This window comes from Schizosaccharomyces pombe, assembly GCF_000002945.2.
Source record: "Schizosaccharomyces pombe strain 972h- genome assembly, chromosome: I".
In the NCBI taxonomy this organism is placed as follows: Eukaryota; Fungi; Ascomycota; class Schizosaccharomycetes; order Schizosaccharomycetales; family Schizosaccharomycetaceae; genus Schizosaccharomyces; species Schizosaccharomyces pombe.
The window spans coordinates 2,362,987-2,380,319 of NC_003424.3; the positions used below are offsets into that span (position 1 = coordinate 2,362,987).

The following is a 17,333-nucleotide window of genomic DNA, read 5'->3' on the forward strand; positions in this document are numbered from 1 at the left end:
GCTGGTTATGCAATTAGAATTACACTATGGCTATCAATGTGTTTCCTGTTTCAATAATTTGGATTTTTTAAGCTCGTCGAATAAACAAAGCTGCCATAAAGTACAGCGAAGTCATCAACAAAAAAGTTATGGATTATTGTACTTTTCATGCACAGCAAAAATATTTAAAGATGTTTAAATATATATAAATATTATGAACGTAGACAATGCTTGCAAGTTTAAATAAACTTTAAAAAATCGACTTCTATAGCATTTGCCTACATATGTCACTTGTTTACGTTTTGACATTTCTCCTTATTAACCCACCATTCCACCACAATTGTAAAAATTATTATCAAATTTATATATTTCTTTACCGCTAGAATTCAATTTTACAAGAAAATTTTATCCCTTGCTTATAAAGACTCTGTGAATTAAAAAAAAGTCTCGTTTCCTTAGAAAATTTGTTTTTCCGTTGAATAAGGCGCTTTCAGTATTACTTGCCATTGGAAAGTGGTAGAATGTTTAATTAATGGTTTTTTTTTTGTTAATATTTATCTATTTAACCCAATTTTTTTCATTTAATACACCACTTCAGACGAATGGCTTCTAACCCTAATGCCGTTGAACAAGAAATTCTACAAGCTGTCAATTCGGCTCAAACTACCGATAAACGGAAAGCTCATGAGCAATCATTAGCATATCTTCCGGTGGAGGAAGAAAGAGGAGTTAATGTTGTTGGCTCAAAGATGAAACCCCGCTACATTGCTTTGACTTGTGATGATGTGACTCGTATTTTTTATATACACAGATTGAAAGTAAATGATAAAGGCGGAATGACAGTCGTGAAATCCTGGCCTTTATTTGAGTTGCAGAATATTACTGTAATTAATGATCATGATGTTACTATGACAATAAACAAGCCACATTTGTTGCGAACTCAGGACACTTCTGCTCGCGATCGATTTGTTTTTTCTGTTGCTAAAAATTATATGTACTATATGGGCAGGCCGCTTTCAGTGACTACGACTGATGGCCGCAAAGTGGACTGGGCCTATCGTAATTCCTTTGCTGATAACAAACCTAATCTCTATCCTGCAAAGAGCCTAGCTATTCCTAAAGCAAGGTCATCATTACCTGAAAATTCTTCAGAACAAGTTTCCTCATCTTTTAACTCTCGAGTCGCACATAACCGTAATTTTTCGGACGGCCCAATTGTTACCAATTTAGAAACGGATCAGCCTCGCATCGAGAAGAAGCTCACTATTGATTCTTCTCGATCAGCCAAAAAGAAGTTGAGTGTTGAAAAAGAAAGACGGTTTTCTGACAATAAGCCTTCTTCCAACGTTTCCCGGGGGACCCCATCATCTGCCCATAGTGATGTTATAGAAATTTCAAGTTCTTCTGCCATTGCAAGGACTTCAGGAGACCGAAAAGATGATGTCTTATTCGATACTTCAACTCAAAGACGAGATAATCAAACACGGGAAATGTTTATTCAAGAACAAGCTCAATTGTTTCCATCTAAACCTTCTTTACGTAAAACTACTCGTCGTGAACAAGCACCCTCATTTAACAGTGGAACGAGTTCTTCGGAAAGGGGTAAGAATAGCATCAGTGGTTCTTACGAGAAAAATACAGCTTTGGCACTAGAAGCTGGTAAGTATAATATGTCTCAAAAAGACGTGAAACTAAGCTCTTCTTTGGAGTCAAACACATTTGCTAGCGATTTTAGTAAAGTGGATCGTGATGCTACCCAGGCAGCTTTATCTTCTAGCTTAGAAACTCCTTCAGTATTAACGTCATCTTACAAGCCTTCCAGTTCGTCTAAAGTATCAGCAAAGTCTGTTTCTCGAAAACCAACAGGAGCACCGGCTATTCCTAAATTACCTCCAAAGCACCCGTCCCGTCAGCCAACTGTTCGGGCAACTCCTTCGACTGGTAAACAAATCGAACCACCAAACGACGAGCCTTCTATAGGAAATGAACTTCTTCCCCTTTTTGAAAGTTTGCGCTTTGAAAATAGAAAAACCACTTCCAAGCCAAAAGCCAAGAAAACTCTTGTTACTTCCATTCCGACTAAACCGCACCAAGCTTCTGTTGAAAAAGTTTACGATCTTAACTCAAAAATCAACCTCAAAAACATTCCGGAGCAAAGCATTTCTCGTCTTTCCACTTTGAAGTGGAATGAAGGTACAACTATAAAAGATGTATTGAAACAAACAGAATTTTCGTTTGATGGAGCTATCATAAGCAGTGTGGAAAACCTTGCTGAAGAAGAAATCGAATTGCAAAACATTAAGAGCCAACTTCAAGATTGTGCTTTAGGTTGTGAGTCTATCAATTCAACCATCAACTTATTTTCCCTAGAGTTGTCTACTGCATTAAATGGCGTCATTAATATAGAGCAACAACCAAGCCGTAGATGATACAAATGCTTCACGACAAATATCGAAAGATTAAAATACTTATTTATTTGAACTAAACGGAATCCAGATGATGAGAGTTATCTAATAGACGCTTTTGAGGTAGAGGAATAAGTATATTTTCTTTAAGTAAAAGGTTAGATATCTGCTCTTCTCCGAGATATGGCGTCCATCTTAGAAGTTTTGGATTTACTCTTTGAGGGTGTTTGATATTCCAAGCTTTATAAACATTCTCAAGTTCATCCCGTTTCAGTTGTAATACATATTTCTTTTTGAGCGGATCATACTTAAATACAGATAACGATTCCAATGTGGATATAACATCGTCGCATACCATAGATGTTGATTTGGCGATAGCATTTATGCTAATCGGTGTTGTGATTTCCAATAGAGCTTTGGCTACTCTCATTTTCCAATAGCTTCGGTACGTAACGAGGCCTAAATCTGAAAGTGGCTTTTCAGGTGATCCAAGCTTACCTTCTACCTGTGTAAGTAAATAACTAAAATCAATCAAAAAGACACCATATCCTCGGCGTTGGTAAATGGGTAATGTTAATATACAGGAAACGTTATAATCAGAAGCCGAGCGTTTCTCTTTACTGAAATATCCAATAACTTTGCATTCTTGGCCATCAAATTCAGTCAATACATAGAAAAGAAACGGTTCAACGTCATAGTACAGCATTTTTGAATGAAGAAACATCTTTGCTAGAAGACATAAATTTTGACAATATATCTAAGGAAAAACATCAATAAGTATAAAATGCATAAAAAATTACTTACCGGTTGCCGTTGACCATCAACTTCAAAAATTGATATATTCTTATCCCGATATATTTCATCTCCTGGTGGATAACTCCATGAGCATTTCATCTGATTATGTTAGTCCGTAAATTCAATTTGGATAGATTATGATCTTTTAATGTACACCTCGTTTAAACTCAAGCAATAGCGAATAACATTATGATCTTACTTGAAAAGTTGTTTACCTTGTGCCTTTGTAGTACATGATCACTGTTCATATACTTTAAACAAGATTCGCATATATATAAATTTTTTGCACAGCTATACTCCTCTGGATACGGTGATGTATACCATGGTTTTATCCGGTAAGTACCAAAATAGAGGTATCGAATGGAGGTTGGTTGTGGTGGAGGCGTTCGCAACTGTGTAGATAAAATAGGATCGGAAAATGAATAAGCCACATCCTTTGTCCTATCTGCTACTGTCTTTGCTTTTTCAAACAGCCTCACATCGTCTTGGTTGAGTCTCGTAATCGATGTGTCAGCTTGCCCTTTAGTTAATAGACCCAAAAAAGTACTTTCCGAATTTAACTCTAATAAATGTTTCTTATAAAATGGATATCTGGAGGAGTTTGTATCAAACTTTATTATTAACAAAGTCTTTGAACTGGCTGTGGATTTCAAAATAGTCGCCGGCATTATACATAAAAAAAAAAGATTGTTTATATTTACAGATCGTTCATAGTTTTCCTAATGGCCCCATTTAATCCTTTGGTCAATATAATTGAGTTGGTGGTAGTGCCCTCATTCTCTTCTTAGTTCTTGCTTTACTTCCACCTCCATCCGATCTCTGCAAAGATAACCCTTTCACTCTTGTTAAATAAAAAACTACTCATATTTTTTACTTTTGTATTCTGAAACAGTAACCATTCATAACTTCACTGTTAGCTTTTTGATTGAATGCCATTACAAACGTTGCGTATAAATACTACAAAGTCACCTTGGGTGATTCAACGATAAGTTTTACATTAGTAGTTTTAATGCCACTTTAATTATTCTCTAATTTCGACTTTATTTTCAAGTAATGTAATGATGATAAATGCAGAAATTTTTTAAATATGAACACGTAGAAAAGTAAAAAAAATATCATGTAAAGGGTGAGTACACTAAATTAAGTGTAAGAATGCAAAGGAAGCAGCATCAGAACTATATGAAATTGTTACCATAATTTTCTAATTTTAAAAAAGCAGAAGCAAAGGACAAGCTAATTCTATTCAGTAGCAAAACTGGAAAATCCTCTGAAACACTCTTGTTGTTGTCGTGTGAGAACAGTATTGACAGGTGTCAAAGTTGGACATGCACCTAATCGATCGTTAGTAATTAACCATATTTTAACAATTGTCATACTTGTAAATTCTTCATCAAAATTATTGAGGTCTCGGGGATCGTTGATAAGCGGTTTATATGATGGTTCATAAAGTTTGTTATACAAGTCATCCCAGACAATACTAGCAAAGAAAGGATGAGCCATAACCTCGTTTGCGTCTTTTGGTCCACTACCAAGTCGTTGATTTGGATCTCTTGTTAAAAGCTATTTTTTGAATTAGTTAACATATTTAGAAATTTGCATACCCCTCTCAATAACGAAACCGCATCCGCTGGCATATTAATCGGAAACAACGGTTCATCGCTTAAAATCGCATCGAATATTTCCTCTTCATCTTCACCTTTGAAAGGGGATTGACCCAGTAACATTTGATACATCAAAACGCCAAAAGCCCACCAATCAACATCCTTGGAATATTGCTGTTCTAATAAAATCTATTTTCGTTAGATAAAATAAACCAAAACAAGTTCCGCCTTACTTCTGGAGCCATGAATTCGGGGGTACCACAAAAGGTGGAAGTTGTATTGCCAAGCAACATATTTTCTTTGCAGAGTCCATAATCAGCAATTCGTATATGACCATCAGGACAAAGTAGAATATTATCCAATTTCAAATCACGGTAAGCAATTCCATTCTCATGAAAATACTTCAATGCTAAACAAACCTCAGCACCATAAAATCTATGGGGTTAATAAAAAATAAAAATAAAAATAAAAATAAAGATTGAAGTACTACCTTGCACGTTTCACGCTAAACTGTTGACGTTGAATATGAACCATAAGGTCACCACCAAGAATATATTCCATAACGAAGTAAACCCTGGTACTAGTTTGAAAGCTTGCAAAAAGATTCAGCAAGAACGGATGTTTTTCTTTATTCGCGACTTCGAAAACATGCTTTTCAGTTTTTAAACTCTCTAGTTCCTCATTCTTTAAAATGGCTTCTTTTTTCAGAACTTTGATGGCATAAAACTTTTTATTCACTTTATATTCAGCCAACATAACCTTGCCAAAATTGCCTTTCCCTAATACAGCCAAAAATGTGAAGTCGTCAAGCGTAACACGATTCTTTTTCTCTCTGCGTGGACTTTCTGGAACACTTCTATTAGCATCCTTGGAAGACGATAAGCTAGCACTGGAAGGTGGAGCAAGAACAGAAGCTGGAGTAGGAGTAGAAGAGGAAGGAGTAACATTTAAAGATCGATCTTTCTCAGGGGTTTTTGGAAGTGGAGACGTATTAAGTACACTTGTAACTGGCTGAGTAGCAGCAAGTAAGCCCTGAGATATCGTTGGTAATGTATCAAAAGTATTTTGACTGGATAACGGCTTTCGATAAACTTTTTCATTGGTGGTTTTGTTTTCCTGATTAGGCAATTCTGGCTTCTTTGGACGTTTAGAGACTTCAAGTTCAGTTAAGAGTTGATGTTTAAGATCATTAGACATGCCACAATAGTCAGGAATTAGGTGTGCACATTGTCCATGGCAAGTAATACCACATTCCACACATTTGAAACAGTCTTTACGACGTAATGGCAAAAAGAAACCACAATGGGCACACCATTGAGCTCCTAAAGAATTAAAAGGTTCAAAACGATGAGGGATTCTGTATCGAAGACCACCGAAATCCGACTTTTCAGAATTTGATTGAGCAATGCAGCTAGCCAGTACTTTGGTGACACATTTTTTATGACAAACAAAACTGCAGTTTTCACATTGTAAACCAGGAGAATACGAAAAAAGTTCTGCACATACAGCACACCGCATAATTTGGTAAAATTGGCGTTGTACAAATTGATGACCAACTTGAGACGCAACAACATCTTCCTTCTTTTGGCGAATGGCTCCTTGACGTCCCAAACCAGTTTCTGGAAATTGACGTTTGGTGGTACGCTTTGAAAAGGACAATGAAATGCATATCTGCCCAACCGGTTCCAATGAAAGCCAAGACTTAGATAACAGCTTATAATAGGCAGTAGGTGCTAATGGGGAATTAGTAGAAATGCTGGAAGAGCTATTAGGGGCATTTATAGGATCAGATTTTGACCCTTTTTCATCGGAACGTGAAGCCGACTCAGCTATTGATGGTTTCCAACTAGTTTCCGACATTTCTTGAATGTTCCTTTTTCTACGCAATTCCTCAGCAATGATAGTAGTTGGAATAAGAATAAGGGCAATGGGAATATCAAAGTCTTTCTTCTTTTCATAAATAATTATTTGAAATTCTTTGGCACGATGTACATCGAAGATAAACGTCTCATCCCATGTGTCTGTTTGAGAAATCCGAGACTTAGCAACTTGTGCATCATCAACGTAAAGAACAGCATATGAAGGCATTGTAAATGAATGCGTTTGAAGAAATGATGTATGTTCAATATTTCTTAGAGAATGAATGGTAACCTTGAGGGTTCCAGATATAGGTTTGGCTAGACCTCGAAAATTAAGACCACTAGCCTGTTGCTTTTCCTCAGAAGAAGGTGTAGAAATATCAAAGGGGATATGTAGTTCATTATACCGCTTCAAAGAGCGTTTTAATAGATTGACCTTTTGCTTACCCTCTTTCAACTTTATAATAACATCAGTTTTATCCTTCTGTTCTTTAGAGTAAAGAGACATGATTTTTTCAATGCCCGAAACACATTGCTGCTCTATCGACAATCTCATTTGAAGATGTTGTAACATAGTCGAGATTTTTTCAGGACTTAATGGCTTCTCGGAGTTGAAAAGATCAAAAGCGCTTCTGTTGTAACTTAAAAGATGATCATCTGAATTTGTGGATTTGGCAGAGTCACTGTATTTCTTAGAGGAATCCTTGTCTGATTGGGACTCTCGTTCACTTCCACTCTCAACTTTTAAAGCATCTATTCGTTCCCTTAAATATTTAATATTATTTTCAGAAACAGCTATATTGCTTTCGAGCCGTCGTTTGACTTCTGGATTCTTGGTCGAAGCCACCATTGCTTTTGCTCCAAGGATCAAAGACTCTTCCCGTTCTACTTTTTTATATGCATCTTGAAGAGCATCATCCAACTGCACCATTCTGCATACACAAATTATCTTAACTCTACAGTATGTTAATGAGTATGAGAGTTGGTATTTGGATTAATTTCGAATACGTAAACAAGGAAGACCACTGCAACACCCCATTTTAGGAGGTTTAACAGTTGTCCGTAAACAACTTAGAGTGTCAATACCAAAAGGAATAGATCGGAAACAAACATATGCTTATCGCTACTGTCAGTACAATATAACTTATTGTTTTATTTATTAATTAATATGAGCTAAAAGTTTCGTAATAAGTTGATTGCCATTGTATAAGATATACAAAGTTTTATGTTTACGGGTTTGACTAAGTAGTACACTCTCTTTTGAAAGGTTAAAAATGACTAAAATCCTCTTACAAAAAAATTTTTCTAAGTACTATTTTGCCTTGCATGCTATTGAAATTGATTTACAAGTGTCGTGGAAGGGTTTTTGAACAAATGATGGTTCTTGTCAGATACTAATAGTGTACAAATTTATCATATAACATACTCGCTTTCATTTCAAAAATAGATCATTCCTAGGTGTTGGCATGTATTTTGAAAACGCTTTCTGTTGAAATTCGAAATAGCCTTTTCCCCACAATGAAAGTAGTGCTGTACAATTTTGGTTGCGGTCTTAGGATTTTTAAGATATGTTTATCCATTGCACCAACTGTAAATATGGAGAAACATAAGTATGCAGCTCTTGGAGCATGTCTATCGTCATCTTCCAATTTATAGCAAAATTGGGTGTATCAATTACTTCTGCAATCCTGTATCTTGTGTATCCGTACATCTAAACCGCAAACTTGGAATATTCACTACATCATGATTATCAGATGAATGTGCAATTATAGGGATTCATACTTATTTATCTATCTCTTTATGCAATCTCCTCATAGTACAAATTTAAAAACAAATTCGAATACTGAAGCTGAATGGATAAGTAAATTTGTTTTACTATAAATAAGGAGAAGAAAAGCCCTCAACGTTGTAGGAATTTGCGACCTAAAAAAGTTTCCTTAACTAAAATTAATACTTTTTTAGAACATTTATACCTTAAAAAATTTTAGGAAACCGAAAAATGAAGTGTGTTATTCGATACCATGACTGGCTGTCATAGAAACGCTTATGCTTAACCTTCCATCCCGATGGGTCTCTCTACTTCCAATACTCATATTTTAAATTCACCTCAACAATTACAATACAAAATGGCGTTTTATTACAAGAACAATTTAGGATACCAGAATATTCCTTATGGCTATCAATGTAAGCTTTTGAGAGCTAATTAGTTCTAAATGTGCGTGTGGTGATCCTCTGCTAACTGTTGAACTAGTGAATGATTTTCGTGCTTCCTTTGAGAAAGCAAGGACATTCGATATGGAAGATGATTTGGAGTTTTGTCCATCTCTTTCAGACGAAGAGGTAGGTTTTAAAACAAATTGAAAATTATGTTCCTGAGTCAAGCCTGAAGTGCTCATTGCCATTACATTTCTGTTTTGTACCATATACTTTTTATTCATAGAGGAATAAAAGCGTGCGTACTAACTTTATTGGTTTAGTTAGTATCTATTTATCAGTCTACTGGTCTATCACCTACTAGCAGTTCTCCTTCGCTTTCGCCCATGACCCCCAATTTGTATCCTAATGTACTTCCTAATGTACACCCAGGGGTTTCTAATTACACCCATCATCCTTTATCTGGATTACATCAAAACGTCGGTTCACGTACTCGGAAATCTTCTGGTATACCAATTATTGATCCTGTGACTCGTGCTCCTGCTGTACTTGCTGGCGCTGTTTCGAGCTCACGTGCTAAGCAAATGTGGTAAAGTTTGTACTCTTTTGTTTTAGCAATATGTTTATAGGCGTGCCTTTGTGCATTTTTACGTATTTAAATTCTGGCATATCTTCTATTTCTGTTATTTAACTTATTTGTATATCATTGGTTGTTATCTGTTTTATGATTCTATGGTTGCACTGCATGCTTTTTACATATCCTTTGTTTTTAGTTTTCTTTTGACTATGGATTCCCTTGATTTTACGAAATAATCCCGTTCCTTTTTGTGACTTTTACCTTTCGGTAGCTTGCTGACCTGGTGTTTCTTGAATTTTTGCATAGATATACGGTGGCATATTTTAATGCCGATTTACCTAATTTTGTTCTTTTTCAGTCTTAATTATTTTCATATTGAAATGCTCATTTACTTGTGCCATATTAATCTCCAGATAAGACCTTATTTCATGCTCGTTTATCTGCACTTTGTTAATAATTACCATCATACTCTCTCCAATAAAATGGTAATTATTGGTATTATATAACCTTGTTTTTATGTTTATAATGAACTAAGTTTGTCTGTTTATTTTAATTTAAAAAATGTATCTTTTGAAAGAATTAATTTACCAACTTTATTCTTCATATACTTTAGTCCCTTTCAGCTTAAATAATCCTTTTGACCTTATACCTAGAGCCTTAAGTACTCTGAAAGGTATAATTTTACCCTACTTTCCTTTTAATGCACATGATATTAGTAAATGTTATAGTGCAAGTAAACTATTGGAAATCGTTCAGGTATTCTTGATTTTTTAAATCCTTTACACCTTTATTTTTCTTTAATTTGAACGAGCGCATCCTGTTCTTCCTGAGGTAGTCTAAAAACAACCTCGTTGATATTGTGCAGATTGCTTTTCATAGCTTCCTTAAAAAACTCTAGAAGATAAAACTAAAAATGTTAGCCCTAAAAACCAAAACTTTAACCCACCTGCAAATCAGTATTATCCTCATCTTCTGAATTGTCTACGCCAGAAAATTCATCTTTGGACAATTCGTTAACATCTATTGTTAGCCTTTTCTTTTAAAGGTCTCGCGTACCATTAGCTGATAGCCCAAACGTCTCTGCACTGATAGGACCGTCATCCCAATCATCCGCTCCATCATCGGAAACTTCTTCAACAATTGCATCTTTAGACAACGAAACAAATTCCTCTGAAAGTAGTCGCAATATTTTTTCTCCAACGCTTACATATGAATATTCCTCGGGATCTAGTTTTGGTTAATGAAAACTATCAAAAGCTTTTAACATACGAAGTTTAGACTGCGACCGGGTTATAATGCGATTAGAATGAGAGATAAGTTCACCTTTAACTTGAACTGAATCAAGTAGAGGACTGTCAAAAGAATAAATTTTAGTCATAGCAATACAACTTTCAGGTTAGAATTTATATAAGCATCAAATAATATAAGGACATACATTATAGAAATGTTTTTGAAGTTGCTAAAATAAACAAAGTTGTCACACCAAACGGTCATAAGTACTTCAAAAGCCGTTAGCCCTTGTTCATTTAATAAAGACGATGTCAAGAAGTGCATCATTCCCAAAGAGTCCTTAACAATTAATTTGGCAAAAACGTAAATTATACTCTAAATAAAAGTCAGAAACAGGTATTCAATAAGAACTTACTTGAATAAACCGTGGTTGTTCAGCTATTGCCAATCTCTTAATGCAAGAAAGAAGAATGGACTGAAGATCGACCATTTGACTTGCGTGATCAGCCAATTCAAGTAAGATAGGCCCAACTAAAAAGCAGGCGGAATCATCACTCTCTTTGTCAAGTAACTGATGCAAAATAAAAAGAATGTATTGAAAGCCACTACTACCTGAAATCTCCGTTTCCAATAATTGTGGTGTGTCCTTTTCCAAAAGCCCCTTAAGAATTTCCTGAGATAACTGAAGCAGTTCTGTGTCTCCAGAATGAATTTGAGTAATCTTATAAACAGGGGGCAAGACATATCCAACAAATCCATTAGGAAGTGGTGAAGGACCTGCACGAATCAAACAAGAAAGCAAGGTAGCCCCAATATTAACCATAATCGGGTCTTCTTGATTCAGGACCTGTAATAGTTCTGGCAAAGTAATTTCACACATACTTTCATAGTTATTTGCCGCATGGATAATGTCCTCAAAGGTGTCTTCAATAATTCCACAGATGTAAGGATCAGAAGCGTTCGTAGCAACCAAATTAAATAGAAGTGGAATAACAGAATTACCTAATTCAGCAGCCTTTGCACAATCAAGTTTTACCGCAGAAGAAATAGCTTCCACAAGTAATACAAGAGCTTCATCGCTTGACTTCGAAGCATACTGAGAAAGAACTTCCAAAATCATCGGCTGCAAAGAAAGTATCGGTTTGACTTTTCCGACTGAACAAAAGCGCTCAATAGCTTTCATAGCAGCATACTGTACAGTATCAACTTGTAAAGCATTAACCAAATTATTCATTATTATTTGGAAAAATTGAGAGGCTACTACGGTGCTTTCAGAGAAATATCCGATAAAGAGGAAAAACCTAGAAAGAAGTAAAATTGGAGCATCGGAGTAATCAATACGGACTTTGATAGCCTCGTATATGGGGTCCAAGTAATCATCATAAGTGTCATCTGAAGCAGCATCCACGGAACAACATGCATACAAGAGGGCTTCTTGATATATCCAATTGATTTCATTGTTTAATATGTAAGTCGCGGACATTTCTCGTAGACTTTGCTGGATTGGTAAAGTGGTATGCTCTTCAAATGCACTTAGTACGCTGATGGCGGCACCGCGAACCGTATCACTAGCAAAATCCATAGAAAATTCGTTTGCGATATATTCACTGACATCGCTTTCATATACTTCAATTTGATGCTTAGGTAGTTGCGTATATTGCACCAGAAGTGGAATGCAAGGAGGTAAAGGAGGTACGGGGACCGTATTACTGACAAACAAGTTTTGAACAAACTTGCTTTGCAAAGCTACAGAAACGAATAGCAGTAGTTCAACTAAATAACGAATAGGGTATTTATCACCAAATGCTGAATCATCTAAACCATCGCTAAAAACAACTTCTCGTATATATGGATCTAGTAACTTTTCTATAATATTCCAAACAAGTTCGACGAAGGTCACAACGTACGGTGTCAATTTAGAAGGAAACAATTCGCGAAGTTTTGTAAGAGTCATAGCAATTTCTCCCATGATACAAAAATAACCACAGGAATCAGGTAAAATAACTTGTCGATCATCAACGAGGGAAACTTCAAACTTGTGCGAGAACATATCCATCCAAGGGGGAAGTATTTGTTCAAGAAATACACGAACATGTTCAGCTTTCGTTTCTTTATAAATCTCAATAAGTTCTAGGCAAGAACGAAACAGTTTAATTCCTCTAGCTTGCAACATCCTCATGGAATCATTAGGGGGAGCGGAAAATATAAACTGATAGAGAATGGATGCAAGTTGAGGTGCAATAATAAAGAACTGTTCTTCAACAAGGGACTCATCTACAAGCTCGTCCAGAACATCCAGTGAAGCATTAATAGAGTTTTCATTAGTAGATTGTAAAAGATGCAGAACGGCCGGTACAACTTCTGGCCATTCATCGGGATAATCCACGTTTGCAATTAGAGAAACAGCATATGCCACAGCCTTGATTAAAGTGAAATTGTCAAGGCTCACTAAAAGATGTAATAGTGTTTCTCTGACATGTTTTTTGACATTTTCATCGGGTATCGGTCCATCTTGAAATTGCTCAAACAGTGGAGACCAATGGTGAACAATATATCTTTGTAAATAAATGAGAGAACCTTGTCTTAAAGGAACAGAAGCACCAGAAGATGCGATATCTGTTAACTTCGCAGCAAAATCTTCGTAAAAGATAGTTAGTAATTTTTTCGGTTAGTTTATAGCTTAAGTAGCATACCGTGATATTTCTCAAGGTCTCGTAACCCCAATTCGGCTTGTATTCTTGAATTAGGATCAGCAGATTGCACTTGTTCAAGCAGCTTAATGATTTTGCTTTCAACCATTTAGCGTGATAATAGACGTTAAACAATTGGTAGGTTTTGATGCTATCTGCTTAAAGAAAGTAGATAATAATAAATATATTTATGTACAGACGGGTATAGTTAACCCCTTAAAAATGGCTGTATTTAATAATTTTTTATGCAGGTATAATGCAGGTACTACTAAGAGTGAAATGTTACTAGGAAATTCATGTTCAAAGAAGTGGATGGTAAATAGGTGACATTGTCACTTAAATTGCTAATGTCTAACAAAATAGTGTTAATTGAAACAATAATTGCTTGTATTGTTGTTCATTTAAAAAAAAAATTAAAAAGAAAGGCCATGTAACTATTACTATTTTCATTCTTGATTTTCCTTATATTTTAATGTATTGCATAACTGAGTTTTTTAATGACCGACTGATCTTTGAATACAAGAATATACCTAATCAATTATCGCTTATTTTCAACCGAAATATTTATCTGATGGTCTGAAACGAGAGAAGCACTAAACCTTTTCAGCAGAAGAGACAGATATTCATATAGAATGTCTGAAAGAATTTTAACACGTTTTTCAAGCATTATGTAATTTTTGTTCTTTGGGTATACCATTAGAGGCTTTCTTAACTTAAAATCTCATTGGCGAACTACACAGTATTATGTATTAATCGTGTAGTTTCGATCACTGACAAGTCAGAAACCAACCTCCAAATTTCATAAAACTGACACATACAACATTTTAGTGGAATTTTTCTAATGCGTGCAAATAAAGAGAAGTAACGCGTAAGCTTTCCATATAAGAAGTGCTTAATCCTTTGTTTTTCGAAGCGTATCCGGTCAAAGCCGATTAGACTGATACAAACCTTGGGTGAAATTTTCCCTAGCCAAGCACTGTTTGTGTCTTCTTAAATTATATATATCCAATACAAAACGGTGCAAGACATTGTTTTTGTATTTTAATAAATCTCACTAGTTTCACGGAAATTCCTAAAGATGATTGACCTCGATAACATAATAGAGAGATTATATGAAAAACAATTGATTGCTGAGTCCGTTATTGCTTATCTTTGTTCTCTCGCAAAGGAAGTTTTAATGCAAGAAAGCAATGTTGTCAGGTTGTCTACTCCCATTACCGTGGTTGGTGATATTCATGGGTATGCATAGATTCAATATTGCAAAAAGTTCATTCTTTGTGGACATTCTGCTTACAAAGTATATAGCCAATTTGATGATCTACTTGAAATCTTTCGTATAGGAGGCCCATGCCCATACACAAACTATCTTTTTCTCGGTAAGTTAAAATGATGTTCATTAGAATCACATTAGCTGATTACTACAAATCATTAAAACTGAACATTGAGAACACAGCACATGCTTTATTATTCGTTGCTAACTATTTGAAGGTGATTATGTTGATCGGGGCTATTATAGTATAGAAACTATAACCCTTTTGATATGTCTCAAGTTACGGTATCCAAAGAGGATTACTCTTTTGCGCGGAAACCATGAGTCCAGAGGAATAACCCAAACCTATGGATTTTATTCAGAATGCTTAAGAAAATACGGTAATGCTAATGTTTGGAAATATTTTACCGATATCTTTGATTTCCTAACACTTTCTGCAACAATTGATGACACTATTTTTTGTGTTCATGGTGGACTTTCTCCTAGTATTCAGCACATAGATCAAATCCTTGTCTTAGACAGGTTTAGAGAATTCCCACACGAGGGACCTATGGCCGATCTCGTGTGGTCGGATCCGGATCCTAGCGTGCAAGAATTTTCACTTTCGCCCCGTGGTGCAGGTTTTTCTTTCGGTGAAGTTATTGTAACAAAATTTCTAGAATACAACAATATGAAGCACATCTTACGAGCTCATCAACTATGCAGCGAAGGTTATCAAATATTGTTTGAAAAAAAATTATCGACAGTGTGGTCTGCCCCAAATTACTGTTACAGATGTGCCAACTTGGCTAGCATCCTTCAGATCGACACAGATCAATCAAGATTTTTTAATGTTTTTGATGCAGCTCCTAATCAAGAAACGCCTTTTGTGGAGCCAGCTGCAAAAGTGACAGCGGAATATTTCCTTTAGCTGGACCTGAATTGACAAATGTTAATTTTTTTCTAGCCTCTTTCAATCTATCCTTTATGAAGTTACTGTCGGCATTATATATAATATTTTCAAATCATCGTTCATTAATCGTCGTGCTTTGTAAACCTAGAATTACAGAACAGCGCATCATGCTTGTTTTTTAACAAAAAAATAAGTTTATCTAACGAATATATATAAATGATATAATTTGCATAATTTTTAGTACTCTAGGAACATGTATAATAAGCTCGTGTAACATTAAACGTTGAATTTACTCCTGCCATTTGCAAGTTCCCATTATTAAAGCATTGCTGGGAAGTTGTTCAGGAACTGGAGACAAAAGAGTCATTCTGTTTTTAACATCATCAACGTCCGAAACAAACACATATCCTATGATACATGAGTCAACAACTGTTGCTTCATCTTCATCTTCGCCGACACTTGAAACTGCTAAAATGGAGTTTTGTAAAATGGTCATTGCTTCAGTACTAATTCGCTCCAAAAATTCGCCCTTGCCATGTAATCTTAAAGATGTATTTCCATCTTGCTTTTCAGATTGAGTATTTTCTTCTTCAAACCCTAAAGGAAGGACAGAAGACTTAGGTCCGCTTTCAGACGCCTCCAAAACACGATACACTACCAGTTGGGTGGAATCAACTATCATAGACAAAGGAGAAAGAGGCATCCGATCATCACCATAAAAGTATTGCTTAATGCAACGAGCCTGAAATTGTTGAATCCATTCTTCTTCGCGATCAATACAACCACCACTTGATGAAACTTTCACCACAGACAACCAGGTCGCATCAGCATACTTACGTTTCATACTGCTGTACAATCTCTCTGAACCAAGTACAATAATAATGTTAATGCGGAAGTCTGTAATTATAGAATGAAGGATATCCTGATACTTCTCAGCATTTTCTTGAATGGATGAAGTATCTACCAAACAACCAGACACTCGGGCATCTTTACTTTGGGACATTCTAGAATGCACCGCCAAAGCTAGCCTAGATAATGAAAGCTTATAAAGCTTAGGATTATCAAGTGGTGAATCCAAACCAAAGTTATATACCAGTGGTACTTTGGCAAGAACGTGAGTAGGACCAGTAGATGTGCTTGCACCAAAGCCATCAGCATCCTGAATGTCAAGAATAGTGGCATTGTGAAATGCAGAAATAGACCCAGGGAGAGCCAACATTGGTTGAGTAGGATCAAGGTTAACACAAATTGGATGTCGAGATTGTTTCAAAGCGTATGATTCTAAAATCTTCAAGACACTTGTTTTACCACAACTTCTTGGGCCAATGAGGCAAACACACGGTCCATATGAAGACTCATCATTTGCAGCGGCATTTTCGGCTTGTAATCTAAGGCCTTCCAAAGCAAAATGCAAATTTAGATATGTACTCATAGGAGTTTCTTCAGCAACATACTCAACGGACGGTTCACCTTCAACTTCTAAAGTACATCCCTGCCATGTATATATCGCTCCTTTAACACGAGTAAAATGATATGGTGGACCTAAAGCCAATTCAGTGCCAAAATATTCTGCATTTCCAGACACGAGCTAAACATGTTAGGAAAATACTTCCAAGAAAGAAAAAAAAAATTTAAAGAAAGAGTTAAATAAATTAAGTAAATATTTGCTAGAATCTGAAGTAGCAAAAGTAAGCTACTTCATGTCGTAAACAACAATATCACCACGAACTTACTCGAATTTGAATTGCCGGTTCGTCGACCTCAAATCTCCATTCACACTCTTTCGGAATGAAAATTTCTTTCATTTCTTAAAAATATAAATGGATCTAAGCAGCAGCTGAGACCGCTGACTGTTCAGGATGAAGACAAGAGAAGCTACGA

At 35.8% G+C, this 17,333-nt stretch overlaps 7 protein-coding genes and 9 long non-coding RNA genes across 16 annotated transcripts; 9 read left to right on the top strand and 7 right to left on the bottom strand.

Annotated features, from left to right (window-relative positions):
• Positions 1–264: 264 nt before the first annotated feature.
• On the bottom strand, positions 265–486 carry SPOM_SPNCRNA.3061. Its single transcript, NR_192429.1, has one exon. It is a non-coding gene; the product is annotated as a non-coding RNA (long non-coding RNA).
• Positions 300–4,069, top strand: sec3 (exocyst complex subunit Sec3). The gene has a single exon (NM_001019166.3). The coding sequence runs from the start codon at positions 582–584 to the stop codon at positions 2,406–2,408; it is 1,827 nt and encodes a 608-aa protein (NP_593735.1). The 5' UTR covers positions 300–581; the 3' UTR covers positions 2,409–4,069.
• On the bottom strand, positions 513–3,948 carry mst2 (histone acetyltransferase Mst2). Its single transcript, NM_001019167.3, has 3 exons — positions 3,395–3,948; positions 3,189–3,278; positions 513–3,141 (listed from the first exon to the last, which is right to left on the bottom strand). The coding sequence occupies exons 1-3, from the start codon at positions 3,845–3,847 to the stop codon at positions 2,461–2,463; spliced, it is 1,224 nt and encodes a 407-aa protein (NP_593736.1). The 5' UTR covers positions 3,848–3,948; the 3' UTR covers positions 513–2,460.
• Positions 4,070–4,153: 84 nt separating the features above from the next.
• On the bottom strand, positions 4,154–7,626 carry pck1 (protein kinase C (PKC)-like Pck1). The gene is made up of 5 exons (NM_001019168.3): positions 5,271–7,626; positions 5,014–5,215; positions 4,781–4,969; positions 4,556–4,739; positions 4,154–4,510 (listed from the first exon to the last, which is right to left on the bottom strand). Exons 1-5 carry the CDS (start codon positions 7,568–7,570, stop codon positions 4,419–4,421), a joined length of 2,967 nt encoding a protein of 988 aa, NP_593737.2. The 5' UTR covers positions 7,571–7,626; the 3' UTR covers positions 4,154–4,418.
• SPOM_SPNCRNA.818 lies at positions 6,694–7,813 on the top strand. Its single transcript, NR_151197.1, has one exon. It is a non-coding gene; the product is annotated as a non-coding RNA (long non-coding RNA).
• On the top strand, positions 7,724–8,375 carry SPOM_SPNCRNA.192. Its single transcript, NR_150614.1, has one exon. It is a non-coding gene; the product is annotated as a non-coding RNA (long non-coding RNA).
• SPOM_SPNCRNA.819 lies at positions 7,937–8,559 on the bottom strand. Its single transcript, NR_151198.1, has one exon. It is a non-coding gene; the product is annotated as a non-coding RNA (long non-coding RNA).
• Positions 8,560–8,717: 158 nt separating this feature from the next.
• On the top strand, positions 8,718–9,914 carry SPOM_SPAC22H10.02 (uncharacterized protein). The gene is made up of 3 exons (NM_001019169.3): positions 8,718–8,823; positions 8,891–8,979; positions 9,117–9,914. Exons 1-3 carry the CDS (start codon positions 8,766–8,768, stop codon positions 9,384–9,386), a joined length of 417 nt encoding a protein of 138 aa, NP_593738.2. The 5' UTR covers positions 8,718–8,765; the 3' UTR covers positions 9,387–9,914.
• On the bottom strand, positions 9,509–9,890 carry SPOM_SPNCRNA.3062. The gene has a single exon (NR_192430.1). It is a non-coding gene; the product is annotated as a non-coding RNA (long non-coding RNA).
• A 151-nt stretch (positions 9,915–10,065) lies between the features above and the next one.
• On the bottom strand, positions 10,066–13,566 carry kap114 (karyopherin/importin beta family nuclear import signal receptor Kap14). Its single transcript, NM_001019170.3, has 7 exons — positions 13,294–13,566; positions 11,016–13,237; positions 10,806–10,975; positions 10,640–10,758; positions 10,427–10,597; positions 10,317–10,390; positions 10,066–10,277 (listed from the first exon to the last, which is right to left on the bottom strand). The coding sequence occupies exons 1-7, from the start codon at positions 13,397–13,399 to the stop codon at positions 10,158–10,160; spliced, it is 2,982 nt and encodes a 993-aa protein (NP_593739.2). The 5' UTR covers positions 13,400–13,566; the 3' UTR covers positions 10,066–10,157.
• Positions 10,141–10,784, top strand: SPOM_SPNCRNA.3063. Its single transcript, NR_192431.1, has one exon. It is a non-coding gene; the product is annotated as a non-coding RNA (long non-coding RNA).
• Positions 11,541–11,783, top strand: SPOM_SPNCRNA.3064. The gene has a single exon (NR_192432.1). It is a non-coding gene; the product is annotated as a non-coding RNA (long non-coding RNA).
• Positions 11,906–12,314, top strand: SPOM_SPNCRNA.3065. Its single transcript, NR_192433.1, has one exon. It is a non-coding gene; the product is annotated as a non-coding RNA (long non-coding RNA).
• Positions 12,533–13,204, top strand: SPOM_SPNCRNA.820. The gene has a single exon (NR_151200.1). It is a non-coding gene; the product is annotated as a non-coding RNA (long non-coding RNA).
• Positions 13,567–14,070: 504 nt separating the features above from the next.
• Positions 14,071–15,692, top strand: ppa3 (protein phosphatase type 2A). The gene is made up of 3 exons (NM_001019171.3): positions 14,071–14,529; positions 14,596–14,666; positions 14,779–15,692. Exons 1-3 carry the CDS (start codon positions 14,369–14,371, stop codon positions 15,468–15,470), a joined length of 924 nt encoding a protein of 307 aa, NP_593740.1. The 5' UTR covers positions 14,071–14,368; the 3' UTR covers positions 15,471–15,692.
• SPOM_SPAC22H10.05C (cleavage and polyadenylation specificity factor complex subunit) lies at positions 14,691–17,313 on the bottom strand. Its single transcript, NM_001019172.3, has 2 exons — positions 17,186–17,313; positions 14,691–17,040 (listed from the first exon to the last, which is right to left on the bottom strand). Exons 1-2 carry the CDS (start codon positions 17,255–17,257, stop codon positions 15,742–15,744), a joined length of 1,371 nt encoding a protein of 456 aa, NP_593741.1. The 5' UTR covers positions 17,258–17,313; the 3' UTR covers positions 14,691–15,741.
• Between the last annotated feature and the right edge of the window lie 20 nt (positions 17,314–17,333).